This window comes from Delphinapterus leucas, chromosome 8 (assembly GCF_059928025.1).
Source record: "Delphinapterus leucas isolate spDelLeu-1000000601 "Yukka" chromosome 8, BTC_Dleu_Yukka2, whole genome shotgun sequence".
NCBI classification, from domain to species: domain Eukaryota; kingdom Metazoa; phylum Chordata; class Mammalia; order Artiodactyla; family Monodontidae; genus Delphinapterus; species Delphinapterus leucas.
Window position 1 is genome coordinate 9,138,288 of NC_143136.1, and position 18,886 is coordinate 9,157,173.

The window sequence follows — 18,886 nt, forward strand, 5'->3', positions numbered from 1 at the left end:
TCTGGCTTGTAAATAAATTCATTTATATCATTTTTTTTTTAGATTCCACGTAAGTGATCTCATATGATATCTGTCTTTCTCTGTCTGACTAACTTCACTTAATACGATAATCTCTAGGTCCATCCAGACAGGAATTTTTTGTCCAACCTGACAATCTCTGCCTTTTAATTGGGGTGTTCAGGCCATCTATACTTAATGTGATTATTGATATGGTACATTTGAGTTTATCATCTTGCTATTTGTTTTCCATTTGTTCCATCTGTTCCTTAAAGCCATTTTTCCCTCTTTTTCTGCCTTCTTTTGGTTTAATCAAATATTTTTAGTAATTATGTTGTATTTTCTCCTTTGGTATCTCATCTGTTTAGACCCTAGTACAGAGCTATACTTTTATCTGAACTGCATTTTATCAGTTACAATCATGTCCTTCCTCCAACTCCTGCCCCACTACCCCCAGCTAATTGACCCTTCTTTGGTGCCTGATTTAGTCACCTATAGAGTTTCCTATCCTTCTCCAATTTTTATCATTCACAAGCTCTGCTAATTAAACCTTTTAATTCTCCTCAGATAAATCAGTGACAATAAATGTTATTAAAAGTTTAAAGTTGGGGACAGTATCCTGCAACAGATCACCAAAACCCTGCCTAGGTGCTCAGAGTTATCCACTAATCAGATCCACTGGGTATAATTATTCATCCAATCAGGAAAAGTGTCCACTAAGCATCCTGAATTACAGGGGAAGATAATTAATAAACACAAAACTATATGGAAGATACTAGGACCAACAGGGTAGATCTCTTGAGAAGGGTCATTTATCTCACTATTTCTGTGGGTGGTAGCACTACAAGGGAATATGATACTTGGTCACCATCATAAAGTTCAGAAGATATCTGGCTGGGATACCCTCTTATTGGTCATAAACTCAACATACAAATTATTACAACATTCTCAGTAATACATGTTTTATCCTATTCAGTAGAAATTAAGAGTTTAGAAGAGTTACCTTGACAGAACTATGTTAACTCTGTATTCCATTTTCAATAAATAAAATATAATTATTGAGCTGTCTTTGGAAGGCTTATGTTCTAACAGAGGGAAGAACTAGTAAAAACAAACAAACAAAAATCATTAAGTATATTAAAGGTGTTAAGTGATACACAGAAAACCAGAGCAAGACCGGGGGAACAGGAATGCCGGGTACTAGGCTGCATTTTAAATAGGGGGTTGGGTGAAAAGTGACATTTAAGCAAAGACTTGAAGGCAATAAGGGAGTTAGCCAAGCAGAGAGTTGGAGAAAGAGCATTCTAGGTAAAGGGGACAGCCCAATGCAAAAGCCATAAGGCAGGAGTGTGACTGAAGTACACAAGGAAAAGCAAGCCAATGTGGGGGGAATACTAGGAGAAGGGACCATTGAGGTCACGGGCCTGACTGACCAGGGCAAGGGTGGGCATTTATCTTTTGGTAAAAGCACCAGACAGGAAATATTTTAAGCTTTATAGGCCACATAAAGTCTCTGTTGCATAATCTTCTTTGCTTTTTAAACCAACCCTTTAGAAATGTAAAAACCATTCTTAGCTCATGAGCCTTACAAAAACAGGCCTAGGCAGGATTTGACCTGTAGAACTTAGTTCAGCCCTTGTAAGGATTCTGACTTTTACTCTAAGGGAAATATTATTTGACTCATGTTTTGAAAGAATCACTATGGTTGTGGAAAGGCAAGGGAGACCAGTTAGAAGAATACTACAGTAATCCGGAGCAAAGATAATGGTAGCTCAGACCCAGGTGGTGACTAAGAAAACGGGGTGAAGCGGTCATTAGAGTCTGGCTTTTTAACACCCCCCTTCCCCCCCGCAATAAAGTGGATGTATTTGCTCATGAATTGGATCTGGGAAGTGTGAAAGGAGTCATGGGTGACTCAAGACTTTTGGCCTGAACAACTAGAAGGATGGCGTATCATTAACCATGATTGGAAAGACTGTGAGTGGATGTGTGAAATGTGTGTTTTGCTTCAAAACAAAGTGGAATTCATATTCCTTAAATTCCAGCACAACTTTGTAGCTACTTTATTAACTCTTCCACAACTTCAGAATCATTTTTTGTCAAGGTACAAAAAGATCCTGCTGTGATTTGAATGGAACTGCTTTAAGCTTAAAAATTAATTTGATAAGAAATGGCATCTTAACTATATTCCATCCAATAACATGGACCAAGTATTCTTTTGTACCTCTGAATAAGGTTTTATAGTTCTCTTCATATAGGTTCTGCATACTTCTTGATGAAAGTATTCCCAGACACCTTATTTTTTTGTTGTTGCTACTGTAAATAAAATACTTTTTAAAAAAATTACAATTTCTAGATCATTTTGATGGTATTTAGGGAAGCTATGCATTTTGTATTTAGCTGCCCTAGTGAACTCTCATTTTCACACTGATTCTCTTGTGTTTTGTAAAGATATATGAATATCTCAACATTGTAATTTCCCCTCTTGATTTTAAATAGCTGTGTTTTTTATTTCTAAACTGTTTCTTTATGCGTTGCCTAGAATTTCCAGAACAGCTCTAGATAAAAAGTCATAGCAAGCACCCTGGTTTTAATGGGACTACATTCGAGTTTTCAGTCTTAAGTATGATGTCGAAGTTGCTTTTCGTGGTTTTTAATTTAGAGGTTATATTTTCATCTCTCCATTGTTTTCAGGTCTCATTCCCTCTTCACCATTTGCATTAGTGCTATGTCCTTCTGAATCTTGATAAGACAGTGAAATCAGAAAGTTCAGGGTTTTCCTCCCTATTTCTAATCTATTTCAGGATAAGTAATTTGCATTGATTGCTCCTCAATCTTCAGAGTTGTCCCCTTCCTTTGAAATAAAATTTATTTTTCATAAATTTAACTAATTTTCTTTGCTTTATTTAGCAGGAGGTCTATCCTTGCTTAGGTTTAGAGCAAGAATTCTCAACCTCTGTGTTACCCAAAAAGGTTCCCTGAGACCCTTTCAAGGGGTCCATGAGGTCAAAACTGCTTTCATATCAATGTAAACACATAATTTGCCTTTTTCCACCGTTGCCATTTGCACTGATGGTGTTGACCTCTAGCCTGAGTCAAGGCAGTGACAACAAACTGTAGTAGTTATCGTTGTAGTTTTCATCATCACGCACTCAGCTTCAAAAAACTGTTTCACTTAAGAGTGTCATGAGAAAGCAGGAAAAAAATTCATTTTATTAAATTTTGACCTGAGTATACATACAACTTTTTAACACTTGGTGTGATAAATAGGAAGTACACATAAAGCACCTTCTGCCCCTTACTGAAGACTGCTTGTCTTGAAGAAAAGTACTTGTATGATAATGTTTGAGCTATGAGCTGAACAAACTATTTTCTTTATGGAACATCACTTTTCCTTGAAAGAAAAACTAACAAATTATTCCGGCTTGTATACTTGGCAGACATTTTCTCAAAAATAAACAAAGTGAACCTGTCTCCTTAAGGAAAACAACCAACGAATAGTATTTGTTGCCAGATTTGAATTTTGAAATTTGAATACAACATAAGTAAGTTTGGCCACTTTCCAAAATTTATACTTTTCTGATGAGATCACAGCGGTGATATTTTAAAATGTGAATTTTTGATATTGAATAATGTGTCAACGTTTGGAAGATGTATGTAACTCAGTGATCCAATATTTTCTAAATGACCAGTGCATGTTACAAAGTCATGCATGGACAAAGGACCTTTTCAAAGTACTGAGTATGAAAAGTTCATTTATACAGTTTGAGTCTATTACAACCAAGAAACTATCAACTGTTGAATTTTGCTGTGGTATCAAAAAATATTCAAAATTATCTGAAAGGCTATTAAAATACTCCTCTCTTTTCCAATTATGCATCTGTATGAGGCCAGATTTTCTTCATATACTTCAACCAAAATAACATAACAGCCATCTTTAAAAGAAGTTAGTTTCATCATATTATTAACATTTATCTACATCTCTTACTAAGGTACGCAAGAAACTGTCTAGAATTTCCATGGAAGATCTAAAGTAAAATTGAATTATAGAAAATTTCACTAATTGTAGATTGCTTCCAATGACAGAAAGATACAACTAAATAGCCTATAATTACAAATCTTAATCCCACGAGTGCGAAATTCCTTTCTTTATAAGAATACAGGTAAACCACAGTCTTAGACTTAAAAAGATGGTAGAAATTAAGCAGTTTAAGTGTCAACTCAAAACAAAAAACAACCTGCTAAAATAAAAGATAGGATGGAAAATCCTGTTCCAATCAAAACACTCATCCAGTGAATCATCAGGCATCCAGCCCATGGGAGACAGGTACTGTGGAGGGCACAGGTGGGCCAGAAATGACACATGGGTCAAAGAGCTCAAGGTCTAGTAAGGAAGAAAAAATATGACACAAATAAATTCATGTTGAAGATGGCAGCACTCCTGCCATTTCCAAAGGAGGTGGCCAAATGGTAGATTCATTTTAGAGTGTAAGGGTAAGGCCGGGAGACCGAATATTCTGGGAAGCCATACAGGAAAAAGAAATGAATTGGGTGGTTCTGAAAAATGAATGGGGGCTGAGGGGAAAATGGTGCAGGGGTGAAAACAAGACAAAGACAGTATGGCTAATTGTTTGCTATTAATTGCTTTCAATGAACAGAGACAAGCTGAGATTGTTAGAGCATACAGAAAAAGGGAGAAAGGGGTTGAAATTCACCTAGAGAAGCACAGGCCAGGTCACAAAGGGTCTCGTGTGCTATGTGAGAAGGCTGAACTGAAGGTTTAAAGCAGGGGAGATATTTCAGAAAGAGCCCTTAAGAGGCTACTGCTAAGGTCCATAAAAAAGGTCATGAGGATTTTCGTGAAGTAGGAATGGAAGTCGGGATCAATTCATAAACCCCTTAGGAAGTAGGGGTTCATACTATTTATTGAAAGATGATTTTTTTGGGGGGGGGGACAGATTGGTATGAAAGTCAGGTTTTGGACTGTGGTGACTGGGTAGAAGAAGATACTTGTCATGGACACAGAGAACACAAAAAGAAAATCAGGAGAGGTTATCTCCCTAAGAGGACTACCAGTGGAAACACTGATTTCAGAAATGAGATAAACTACATCAACAATGAAAAAAAAAACCCGAAATTTAAATAGAATTGAAAACCTCAAATGAAAAACTGAGAAAAAAGTCAAAAATGTATTTGTTAGATGGCAGTACAGGAGAAAACACGTGGTGTTTAAGCACCAGCAAATGCCACTTTAGGACTAAATTTTAAAAACCCCAAATAAACCCAAATTGGGATTTACTGATTTTTAGAAATCACCTCATAACTTGTCTTACATTTGCTCCTAATCAAAAGATTAAAAATATAAAATAAAGCCAAATACACACCTTTTCCGCTTTTTTGTCAGAGATGTCTTGCTTTTCCAGCACGGCCATGCTCTCCTTCAGGTTCTTCACGATGTCTGCAGGAGATTTGTGAGATTTTCCAAATGGGAACGGCATGGCGGCAGCGACCGGCGCCTCACTGCGCTCTGCCTGCTTCACCTGGGGACACAGCACATGGTACAAGTGAGAAAAAGTGAGGTGGATAGAAGACATACTTTCTAAACCCTAATCTGAGAAGAAAAACAGTGTTTGAGAAAGTTACTTTGTATCGCTTTCAAAATCAGTACTAGGAAACCCACAAATATATAAGAAATGATAATAAAATTACAGAATACTTCGTAGTTTTCAAAATACCTTTTTAATCCCCTGCTCTCCTAACCACCCATTTGAGGAGGAACATGATGGTGCTGACGATGGAGGGTAACTAGCACTGCCAGGCCCCCTATTAAGCAATTGAATCCATCATCTATGGGATCTTTTCAAACAATTCCCCGAGGACATTAATTCTACTCCCATTTACAGGTAACGTTGAATGTGTTGAATGACGTTAAGAAACTGCCTCAAGGTACTAAGGGGTAAAACCAGCTCAGGTCTGTCTTGATCCAAAGCGTCCTTAATCACCACACTATACCTCCAATTAATAGATATCTCTATTTCACGGTTGAGGAAACTGAGGTAAAAAGTTAGGCAAGGAGCTTAGCCAAAAAGCACTAGCAACAGACCCACTCTCTAGGTCTCTCCAGATGCGCCTTTTCCAGTGTTCATGCTGATGCTGCTTCCTCAGCATCCTGTGGGTACACCCTTCCTCCTCTTCAGTCAATCCTATGGTCTCAGGGCTGGAGAGAACCTTGGACAGAGCCTTGGACAAATCTCCCATCAGATCCTCAAATTCTTTAAGTGACGGTTTCAACGTGTACTTTTTCTGCCTGGATATGACTATATCCCATGAAGGAACTCACTGCACAAATTCTGGGGACAATGAACTTCTGGAAGTTCTTAAAATTTTGCAGGTAGCAGAAAACAACATTTCAACCACATAAACCACAATATTACATCATGCAAAAGGAGGACATCAACTATTCCAAAAAGTCACCATGAAAAAACAAAGTTAACAAGATAAGCAATGAAAGTAACTTGGGAACATGTCAGAAGTTACAATTTCTTTCATTAAATAAACTAATTTACACTCACAGGCATTAAACAATCTCATATAAGATACCAAAAGACAACACTTTTCCGAAGAACCTTATAGATCACTTAGATGAGTGATTTTCAAACTGTGAGTTCCAAACTCCTGTATTTAACCATCCCTGGCACCCACTGCCCACCTCTGCCAAAGTGGGGAGAGGTGGGTCTCAGATACCTCAACCCTACTTTGGTTTTTTTCCCCCATCAACATAAAATATCTCTGTTGAACAGCATCATAACACTTCCTTTGACCTATGCCTAAGGCTTCACTGGAGGAAAGTATTAGAATGCTTTTTCTCTAAAGTATGAGATACAGTGAACTGCATATCTGTTTACAAATAAACATTTAGGGGAAAAGAACGTGCAAATGAATGCTAACAAGAAGCTTACAACTAAATCATGAACAAGTATGTTATTTCTTGACATGCTTTGATATGATCTGTTTTGACCAATCTCTATACCCAAATATCACCTATATAGTTCACCTTCTGTCAGCTTATAAATCCTCTTTTGATCACATTAAAACCACATCTTCATTAACCAAAGGGAAATGTCCTCAAACACAGGTTCTAAATTTACTTCTAAATATTTTTTCTACGACAAGAAGTTTGGATCAACTACAGGTGGCTGTTATATTTTTCTCTCTGATTACCTGGCAAGATGGGACCCAAATTCTGGATCATTCTTTTCCATTACTTTTTTCTTTTTATTTATTTATTTAAATTTTTTTTTTTTTTTTTTTGAAGAAGGGTAGGGGGCAATGCAGCCTGCTTCTCTATAAACAGAGTAGATTCACACTCACGATACGTCCTATGAAAACATAATCTTCCCTGTTTGTACTCCACAAATAATAGCAGTGATCTACAAGTCAATGCTGGGTAAGAGGTGGGAATGTTTAACGGAATTTTGCAGGAAATGTTAGGGTGCCATGCAACAGAGATATTTTCAGCTCTGACTCAACGGTGGAAGAAGTGACTTTCCAGGGCAAAGGGGGTTTTAAAAAGTCCTACCAAAGAAAAAAAAAAAAAAGTCCTACCACACACCAAATATTGGTCATAGCAAAAAGAGTACAGCTGCAGAAGAGAATACATATATAAAATGCTTTTGTTGAGGGAAAGGGGAAGCATGACACAATCATTCCTCTTAATTAATACACTGGGCAGTCAAGATTCTGCAGAACATATAAACTAGTAAAACTATACTTTGGGCTTCCCTGGTGGCGCAGTGGTTGAGAGTCCGCCTGCCGATGCAGGGGACACGGGTTCGTGCCCCGGTCCGGGAGGATCCCACATGCTGCGAAGCGGCTGGGCCCGTGAGCCATGGCCACTGAGCTTGTGCGTCCGGAGCCTGTGCTCCGCAACGGGAGAGGCCACAACAGTGAGAGGCCCGCGTACCGCAAAAAAAAAAAAAAAAAAAAAAAGTATAAATAAAAACTATATCATATAGTTCTTACTTTAAAGCCTGAGTGCAATAATTAAACAAATCCTTTTATTTCTTTCATTTACGTCCTCAAATCCACCAATTCTTGATCAACACAACTAAGACAGATTTGGGGGGTCAAAAACAAGGAAATAATACCCCTTAAAACTTCTGCATTAGAATTTGTTTCTTATGTCTAAGTTTGCTTTGCATTAAGCTTATGCTAATGTATGCCACTCAGCGTTCCAACTTTTTAAATAATTAACTGAAAACATAGAAAAGTTTAAAATTCATGAATGGCTGCTAAGTGATGACCAAGTAGGTAGCCAATACATGTGCCTAGAACATTGCTAAAAGGCTGAGAAATGCTTTAAGAAATAAAAGTTTCAGTAAACATGTTAGATTCATATGCACAGAGCTACTAAGCATTTATCGTGTTCCTGACTTTAATAAAGAAAACAAAAGCAGCTATTGAGGCAAATGTTATAATATGGTGAAATCATGGATGTGTCATATAAGCATGTTCATTACAGATGGGGAGAAAGATCCCAAAACAATTGATCAAAAGAGGGCGTACCTCTGGGGAGCAGGAAGAGTGGGGGACTGGTATTTTTTCTTACAAGCTCTTTTTGTAACTATCTGTGTCCTTCAATTTCACATGTATAATTTGATAAACATAAAACTAAGTGTAAAGAAATCAATGAATAATATAGAACAATCTATCCTTAATACATAAAAAGTACTATTCATAAAACATTTCCATGGAAGGCTGAATGACACAGAAAAGTACGGCTGCCAGTTTACTAATCTTACTCATCTCCAAAGTCAGAGCCAATAAAACCAGCAAACTTTGATCATGATCTATAAGTAAGAAAGCTATTTAATGTTACACACATGTGCATGTGCACACACACACACACACACACACAGAGCTAAAAAAAAATATGGATGACTAACCTAGATTTCAAGAATCACTAACTAAGTTTAGAGACAATAAAGAACAACCTGAAATCCACACGATTTGGAACCACATACAAATTTAGTTTAAGGGTTGAACATGAAGCTTCAGTCTCCTTACTTCAGTCCTTACAAGCAATAGAAGCGAATCCCTTCACAGAACAACTCACGACCTTCCAACAGTGCTCAAATGATAGCAAAGGCACCACTGAGAGTGAACTCTCCAGCCCACACTGCTTTCTCCCAGGAGTGGAGACGGTGCCTTGAAAGGGGCCTGGTCCACCATCAAGCAGAGCTATTCACAGGGTTCTGTCTCATTGAAGGATGTGAAACACCCAGGTACATGTCTGAGTTTTGGAACTGACAATCCCAAGAGTATGAAGATGCCAAAGCTGGAAGCAGCAATGGTTAAACAAAGGATAAGATGGTTACAAGACACCTTTCACCTGCCTGACTCTCATTTCCCACTTTCTTCCTTTGTCATACGTGTTTGAGAGAATTCTAGGGAACAATAACAGCAAGAGTTCACTGAGTAAGGCCCTTCAATAACTTTTCATTGCCCTTATGGTAAAATCCAAATTCCCTACCATAGCTTTACCCATCTCCAACTCGCACAGCCCACAGAGGCTCGCACAGAGGTCCAGCCACGCTGAGGTCCTTTCTGTTCCCTAAATATGCCAACTACCTCTAAGCCAGAGTACCACAAACTTGCAAGTATGGTAAAAATCTTAATTTTTAAATCTAAATGGATATATGGGTTTTCACTGCCACTCAACTATTCTGTACATTCAAATTTCTTCTTAAACTATGTTTTGCCTAAACTATGTTTCAGACATAACTAGAGTTCATGAAGGAAATGGACAAAAAAAGGTACTATAATTGAAAAAATTCATTTAGTTTTCAAATACTCATTTCCCCATTCCTTCAAAAAAAAAATTGGTTCATAATAAACCTCAGTAGGATTCCTTGGGCTGGGTCAAAACTACCAATGCCACTGGCAGAACGCCAGCCACTGTCCGCATTTAGAGGGCTGTGGAAACCCGTGCCTACCATCTCGCACACTGGCGGTAAGCGTGCTCCTGATGGTTTATTAGTGGTGTATACCTGAATCCCAAAGGTAAAGAAGAGTTAGAGGGGAAATATAACTTGAAAATTGGGAGGAGGGAGGCCAGGGGTAGGGAATAATTTAGCATGCTTTTAAACTAAAATTAATATTTATGAAATAACATGCTAAATCTGCATGAAAGGAATTTGCAGGAACATTTAGCACTGTTACACCCCTTAGGTTTCACGCATTTGTTTTTCTGTCTTTCCAAATGCTCTTTCTTTCTGCCTTTAACTCAATGACTCATCTTTTTTCCAATGGTGATGTCCTTTAAGGTTCTATCTTGGCTGTCTTCTTACCCTATATTCTCTGAGTGATCTCATCTACCCACGTTTTCAACAACCTGAAATCTACCTCCAGCCCCGACCAATCAGCCTACATTTCTAACTACTGCTCCCGAAAGATGTCCTCAAGGCAACTCAAACCTCATCCCCAAGTCCTGCTTATTTTTCTAAATTCCCCTTCACAGTGAATGGATCCATTGTGCACCCAATCACAAAACCTGGTCACCATAGCAGACTCTTTCCACTCATTAACTCTTCCATATAATCAGTTCACAATTTCAGTAAATTCTGTTTTCTAAATCTCTCTGTCCCTACAGACATCAAGTGTAGACCCTCGCTATTCTCCACAAAGGGCAGTGGTTGTCAATGGGGCCAATATCACCCCTAGGAGATGTTCTTGAAAATTTGGTCGCCACGATGACTGGGACATTTACTGACCCACTGAAATCACTTTTAAAAGGTGGGTGGGGTTGCTTTTTGTGCCACTGTCCACATAAGCACAGTCCTTAGCTAGCTTCTATATCCTTGGGGTAGGGAGGAGAGGGCTAGGCTGGGAGTCAGAATAAATGAAGTTTTTCTATCTACTCCTGCATCTATGTCCATCACTGAGTGTTAAACTTCTAGCTTTTAAAAAATGGTTATACTATTCATCATGCAAAATTCAAACATTAAAGGACTACTCAAGGTAGAAAGTGAAAATCACCTGCAAAGCCTATAGGGACAGCTAGTATTAACAGTTTGATATATATTTTTCTTTTTATTACTTGCTCTGTATTTGTGGTCTTTCACATGGGGACTCTTCTCTAAAACAGATGGAGACCAGATGATAGCAGAAATGGGCACCTCCATCTTACAAAGCACAAAAACTTCAAGTCACTGGTCTGTTAGGTTAATACTCCTCAGAGTACAAAGCTCCATACCAAGAAACCGCTGGAGAACATACAGAACACCCACTGGGAAACTAGAAGGGTAACACCATTAGTTAGGACTGTTAGGCACTGACCTTCTTAGGCAATCTGACTGCTTTGGGCTCGTGCAACATACCCCTAACCCCTAAATGCAGCTAACTCTAGTCACCTATGTACTGATAAATATTGAAAAGTAGTCAAATGGTCCATAAGCCACTAATTAGGACATTCATTCATTCAAGTACCAACCGTGCACTCACTATGTACCATACAAACTTAAGGCACCAAGAGTGGCTGCTCTCAAGAAGACAACATTCTGGCATATATGGATGTGGGTGTATATGTTTTAAGACAATACAGAAAAGCTCCTGAATGACAACACATTCCTAAACAGTTGAGTTCACAGGACTCTGTGTTAACATATATGTTAGATCTGACTCATAAACTTGGTGGTCAAATGCAAAAACTGCAAACAAAAAACCCCACATACAATAATAAGACTGTTGCAGGGGACTATCAAGGTACTTAATTAAGCAGTCATGGAAAGTGTGAAATGTAGTAAACATCTGAATCCATTTTTTAGATAGCTGGCTCTGAGACCTAAATCCCCTGCTTCTAGGGTTAATGTTACTTGATTCAGATAAATATTAAATATCTACAACATGCTAGATCTTGTGTTAGGTGCTAGACTACCCATATAGTAAGGTAGGGCAATTATATAAGGCACAGTAGTTAATTACATGGGCTTTAAAGATAACCCGGGTTCAAATCCTGGCTTCACCATGCCTTAGCTGACTTAAGACTTTTCTAAGCCCCCTTTCCTCATCTCTAAAATGGGAGAAACAATAGCAACCTAACAACTTGGTATAAGAATTGCATGTGTTTCAAGTGTTTAGAACAGCATCTGCATATGGTAAAATCTGAATAAACAGCAGTTAAGCATAATTACATGTTTTTTTTTTTCCTTCTAAAATCTGATTCATGACTATTGTTTCCAAAGCCAAAATGGGTTTTAAAAAAGGTATCCAGGGCTTCCCTGGTGGTGCAGTGGTTGAGAGTCCGCCTGCCAATGCAGGGGACACGGGTTCGTGCCCCGGTCCGGGAGGATCCCACATGCCGTGAAGTGGCTGAGCCCGTGAGCCATGGCCGCTGAGCCTGCACGTCGGCAGCCTGTGCTCCGCAACGGGAGAGGCCACAACAGTGAGAGGCCCGCGTACCGCAAAAAAAAAAAAACAAGTATCCACACAGACTGTATAGCAATGTAAGATGAGTGATCTTATCCTTTTAAAACCTGCATCTAAAAGTTTTGATTCAGTTTTTGGAAGGATAGGCTACATGCCCTTCTAAGCTGCAAATAAGATGCAATGACTCAGCTCCATTAAAATAAACCATGGATAGCTTTAAGAAGCAACTGGACCTCTGGTTAATTACCAAAGCTACCATATACAAAGCTCATCATCAACTATGTCAAAACCAAAATTAAGTGTTCAAGAGCATACAAGACGACCTGTAAAGTGTGCTTTGCAATTAATGTATCTTGATCAGACTTTCAGGGGCCAATGATGTGCAACACTGGATACTATGCAGGAGTTAGACTGACATTTTTTTTATAGCCTAGATGGTAAATCAGATGGTTACCATGGTGGTAATAGTAGCAATATTTTAAATAATGTAAGATCTCTCCTACAGTACTACACTTCACAGTTTACAAAGCCCCGTCACTTCTCTGTTTAATTCCTCTCCCAATGACCTCTCACTTCATTCAGAATAAAATCCACACTCCTGACCAAGGCCTGCAAGGCTCCTTGTGATCTACTGCTCTCTGTCCTCATCTCTTACAGTCGCGGCTTTAGCCACACTGTCTGGCTTGACATTCCTGGGCCCGGCCTAAGTACATTCCCCATACTGTTCATGGAGAGTTCTTCGCTCAGATCACTATGGCTCTCTCCCTCATTTTACTCACAGGGCCTTCCCTGACCAGTGTTTCCAGAAGAGCACCTTTCCCCTAATCTCATCTCCTTATCCTGCTTCATTGCTCTTCCAGTACTTGTCACCATTACCTGACATATATGTCCCAGGAAAAGGACTCTGTTTGTTTCACTCATTCATTGTTGTATACCCAGACCCTGGAACAGTGTCTAGAACATACTTGTAGAATATCTGTAGAATGAGCAAACTATCTTTTGATTCTCAAGGAAAGAGTAGAACTCTTTTGATTCATTACTAAGTTTTATTTTTTTTTCTATTCTATAGATGAGTAAACTAAGGCACAAAAATATTGAATAATTTATTCAAACACCATGAAGCTAGTTAGTAAAGTGGAAGAGAAAGGACTTCCAAGGTTTTGACTCCAACTCTTAATGCACCATCTATCAGATTAACCAGTGTCTTTCATATGACAATGAATATGTTCACTATGTATCAGGAGACTTAAAAATGCTTCTCTCTTAAACCTGCTTCTCTTAGATTTATGTACCAAGATGGCAGCTGAATCATTACTTAAGACAGTTGAAAAAAAGGGAAAAAGCCCCAGGAAATATAATGGAACATTGTGAACTCATTTAAAAATCTATTCTTCTGAAGATTTCTACTGACGTGAAAAAATGCCCACAATTCCTTTTAACTGAAAACACTTTAGATACAAAGGTGCATATATATATATTTATATGCACCACATATACATATGGGTGTATATATGTATATAAAATAGTCATGTGTTCTATATATGCAAACACATATGTTGACTAAGAGAAAAAAAATCAGAGGTTAATAATGGGTAGTGAGAATGTGTGTTCCATATTAAATTTTTCTTAATGTTAAATATTTACAATGTACATGTACAGTTTTTTCCTGAGTATAAAAGTGCTATTAAAAAAAATTAGTACAAGATCATTCCCAATAAGAGGAACCAGGGCTCCATGAAGGAGCAGGAAAATATATAAGATGAGCCAAGCCTAGGGCATGTTACCTCAGAAAGCAAAGATGGATGAGGTCCTGCCAAAACAGACACAGGAGCCAACCTGAAAGGCTCCCACAGGCCTAAGATGGTACAATTTTGGCATAAAAAAGAAAAATTATTGCAATGAATTGACATGCAAATTAAAATTTGCATATATAATATGTTATTATGTATTTAATAGTAGTACAAGTAACAATAATACAGTTAATATAAAACATTAAAACCCATGAAAATTATAATACTAAAAAAGAAAATTCATTGGTCACCTTAGAGTTTGTGAGAACTCAATACCCCCCAAACTGGTAAATAAAAGAAAGGGAATGGCACATTTATTCTGTCTTTACTGCGTAGCCTGTATTTGAGGGTAGCCAAAGAGTTGAAAGGGAAAGTTTTTTTATAGAAGATTCATATAGCTAATAAATGTAGAAAGAAAAGTAGAAAATTATCATTTTGTAATCCTTGATGAAATAAGGGATCTAGGCAACAATTATCAACAGCCATTAAAATCATAGGTGAAAGGTTGATGGAGAACTTCATAGTAGATAACTGGAGCTGATAACTTGGAACACTGATCTATCATTAAAAATAGGAAAATCAGACATCAATGTGTCTCATGATAGGATGCAATAGGAAGCACAAAGGTCCATCTATAAAAATATTTGATCTCCTTTCCTCCACTTAAAAAAAAACTGAAGCTAATCAAGTTCCTAAACCTATCAGTCTATAGGAAACACAGGAGATGAAGGAACAAGTTAAACATCACATGGAATCACCAAGTCAAACCCAGAACAAGGGCCCCTCGACAAGACGAATATTGGGTTTCTGCAGCAAATCAAATAGCGTTAGCAGAGCGGGGGCAGGAAAGGCAGTGGAGAATGTTAAGTAATAAAAGAAACTCACTAGACATAGTCAAATATATGGCTCTTCTCTGGAGCCTGATTCAAATAAACAAACTATACAAAAGATACATGGGCAAGTCAGGAAAATTATACTGGGTAGGATAATTAAGAAATTACTGTTAATTTTGTTAGGTATTATAATATAGTAGATATGTAAAAAATATCCTTATCAATTAGACATACATACTGAAATACAGGTGATTTGGGACTTGCTTCAAAATACTACAGTACCACCCCTCCCTAACAGTAAGGTGGGGGGGATAGATGAAACAAGGTGAGCAAAATATTAGTAACTGTTGGAGCTAGAACTTCATTATACTAGAGTATTTGAATATACTTGAACATTTTCATAATTTTTAAAAATCAGTAATAGAGAACATTTTTTACTCTAAAGAATTGTTATGTTTCTTGTAATTGGTATGTCCATTGTGCTTTGCTTTTGCTTTTTTCCCCTTTATTTGCCTAAACGGTCAAAGTTAAATTTATGTATAACTGCAAAGTGATCACCTTAAACCATGTTTCTGACATAAAAACAACCCTTTCTCCTCTATAGTCTCACAGCTCTTACTTAACTGTTCCAATGTATATGTGTTGTCATTCTGTCCACTGTAATTCAATAAACTAACTTATCTGCTGATGGCACAGGAAAAGAATATCTACAGAGGAAATAGGTACACACAGGCAATGCCTTCAACAGCTGACTTATAGTGCCCCTCCCTGAAATTCTTGGAAAACTACAGCAATGCCAGCATGAGTATCCCCGCCTTGGGAATGCCCCCCTTTTCTCTACTTGTCCAAAATCCTGCCCACGTCTAATTCCACTTTTAAATAACAGCTCCTCCATGAAGACCCCCACAGTAATCTTCCTCCTCACTCCTGAGCTTTCAAAACCTTGATTATAGTGTGCTTTTATTATTTACATATGTATCACCCTCAATGAGTCAGGAAGCCCCAAAACTGAATGTGGCAAAACTGAATACCAGCCAACATGTTACATTCTCGTAACATTTGGCATATTGCTTTGCATAAGACTCCAGACACATGTATTGACTGGAACTGAAAAACAGTTCTCAAAACAAAAAAGGCCACAGAAACTATTGATACATAAACAACCAGGAGTTAACCAGAAAGTTTTAATCTGAAACCCAGCCAGAACAGGGTTAGGGGCCACCACCTAGATGGTCTTGGAGGATAAGTGAGCAGGAAATCTAGGTAAGCACCTATAATCTAGCTATTGCTATGTACAAAGTTGGACCCACACCTGCTCACTTAACTGTTCCAATCTGTAAGTTGCCACCTGTATGTTGTTTGTGCCATGAATATAAACATGGCAAAATTCTGACTAAAGTGTAATAGATTCATGTAATTAACCAAGATGAAATACTGAAAGGGTGGATCTGGGTTCTCAAGATTGTGGCACAATTTGTAGAACCATCCTGTTTTGGATCTTCACAACTTTTTTGCATTGACTTTTTATTAATGTTAAATTAGAATGAACTTAATTGACTGATCACTTGGGCATTATACTGTGATGTGTATTCTCTAAATCCAACACTTTCTATCCATGAAACTACCCCTTCCCACTTTCCCCAATTTCTATGGTAAATACTTGCTGTACGTCTTTAGATTCACATAAGAGGTCAGCCCTGAGATCCCATGTTGAACGTCTGCATCAGAATTCAAGGCAAGTCTTTTGACTTCAAATTCTCTTTGTATTTATTTGTCCTATCATCTTACAAACAGATCAAGTATCACAAAATGTACAACATGGAAGTATGACTTAATTATCAAAAAGTAATCAGAAATAAATGTTCACTGTCTTTTTAAAAATATTGATCTTTAAATTCTGATCAAATAGACAAAAGGCAATTTCTAAGATTATTATGAGTTAAATAAATATGAAAAGGATAACTTTGACTGTCCCCTCCCCCCCCCACGAAAAAAAACCCCACAATATCAAAAAACAAAAATTGGCCCACATCTCTGTTCCATATGCTTTGGAGAGGATTTTTATTGCTCATCGTTGACAACCCACGTTCCTTTTTTCTATTAAATAACAAGTGCATTGCATAGAGAGCTAGGAACTACCTTCCAGTTCCAACTAAAATCTCCCAAACACATGTATAGGTCTGAGTGACCACGAACTTCTCCAGCCACTCATCTTTTGGGAAAATGTCATATTAACTAAAACAAATCTCCTTTAGGCATATGCCTAATATTTTTTCCAGATCACTTTTTAAAAAGAGAGATTGTTGGAGACCTCAAATCTCTAACATTTTCAGAATTTAGAAGTGTAGGTTAGGGTAGACTATTCTTGGTGGAACTTTCTCCATGACCCTAAAGCTAAATGTACCAATTACGTACATCATAAGGACCATTAATTCTGTTTTTTGTTGTTGTTGTTATTGTTTTTGGTAATCAAAAGTAGTAAATAATCACTAGGTGAATCAATCTTTAATAGTATTCCCATAAATTTAAATTTCTAGAAAAAATTCCTGTTTTAAATTAATAGCTTTTGTTATGTATGAATTACAGATCGAGAACTTAATGAAATGGGCTTGGTAAATACAATGTTTAGAAATCATTTCACTTTTGTGTTCTTCTAATAGGCTTTCTATTAACCCTTGAAAGTTTCTTTTACTCACACTAAACATGCGAATGTCAAATTATGAATGTTTATGAAATATGCTCTAATGATAAAGTTCATTCTTTATTTGAACAACAAAGCAAGAGACACCTGTTTATAGGAGAGAGCTTTGCTTCAGACAAAGTAATTTTTAGACAAAAATAGTTTTACAAGGATTTTTTAAAGCACCAGCTCTTGTTAAAAAAAAAAAATCTGTGTATTAATTTTACAAACAGGAATCTCATGTTAAGCCTCAAACACTTTTTAAGAGAACCATACTACTAGTGTCAAGTTTTACTGTGGTAATTTCAGTGTATCATGCAGTCATTAAGGATTTCTAAGACTAAAATTATGATAATTAAGTAAAACAATACTTCAAGCTACCTTAAATCCTTTCTGGAACAGGGCAGGGCACATATAAACAATCACTTAAACAGTTCTAGAATTCACTTTAGAGATATGGTTGGAAGTATTTTAACCAAACTGGAATTAGCTAAGTAATTCTTAGGAGTTAAGACTGTATCATGTTTCAGAGCTCTCTGACTTCTTTCTTGTAAGTTTAAATTTTAACCTTAAAAATACACACACACACACACACACACACACACACACTAACTTGAACCTGGCTTCTGCAGAAAAGTTTGCTCTTATACATCTGCTTTTTGCTCCATCTGAGTATTGGCCCCATAATAGTTTTCAAATATCTTTTGTTGTTTAAAAGAAAGGTAGTTTGCTCAGGACTAAAATAAGTGCCATGAATGGGACTACTCTTCTAAATGTTTTTTAACTTGCACCAAAAGCTTATGCCAATTTACACTGTCATCAACAGTGGATGACGGCAGCTATTTCCTCACCAGCCAACCAACACCAGCCCTACTAACCCTTTTGATTTTTGCCAATCTGTCAGATTAAAAATGCTATTCTCTTGACCTTCTCTTCCCCACACATCAACTTGATTCTTTGAATTGCTGATCACTGATGACAGTGAACACGTTTTCATGCCTATTATCCATTTGTATTTCCTTAGCAAAATTGTTTGTACATCTCTAATGCCCATTATTCTACTGGGTCTGGAGTCTTTTTCTCATTGATTGATAGGATACTTATAATTATGAACATTATCCCTTTGTCTTTTTTTTGCAAATGTTAGTTTTTCCATTTGC

The 18,886-nt window shown here is 37.4% G+C and overlaps 2 protein-coding genes across 11 annotated transcripts in view; one reads left to right on the top strand and one right to left on the bottom strand.

Moving 5' to 3' along the window:
• Positions 1–18,886, bottom strand: part of CAB39 (calcium binding protein 39) — an 86,468-nt gene that overhangs the window by 45,535 nt on the left and 22,047 nt on the right. For 8 of the 10 annotated variants that reach the window (XM_089916233.1, XM_022567922.3, XM_089916236.1 and 5 more), the window contains one exon: positions 5,382–5,537. In XM_089916233.1, coding sequence (XP_089772359.1) covers positions 5,382–5,495 — 114 coding nt within the window. In that variant the 5' untranslated portion in view covers positions 5,496–5,537. Of the gene's footprint in view, positions 1–5,381; positions 5,538–18,886 lie in introns of those variants that run through there. The other 2 variants (XM_089916239.1, XM_089916238.1) reach the window with 1 other exon arrangement.
• Positions 5,494–18,886, top strand: part of LOC111171915 (uncharacterized) — a 66,823-nt gene continuing 53,430 nt past the window's right edge. The window contains exons 1-2 of the mRNA XM_089916078.1: positions 5,494–5,561; positions 6,163–6,388. Coding sequence (XP_089772204.1) covers positions 5,494–5,561; positions 6,163–6,388 — 294 coding nt within the window. The remainder of the gene's footprint in view (positions 5,562–6,162; positions 6,389–18,886) is intronic.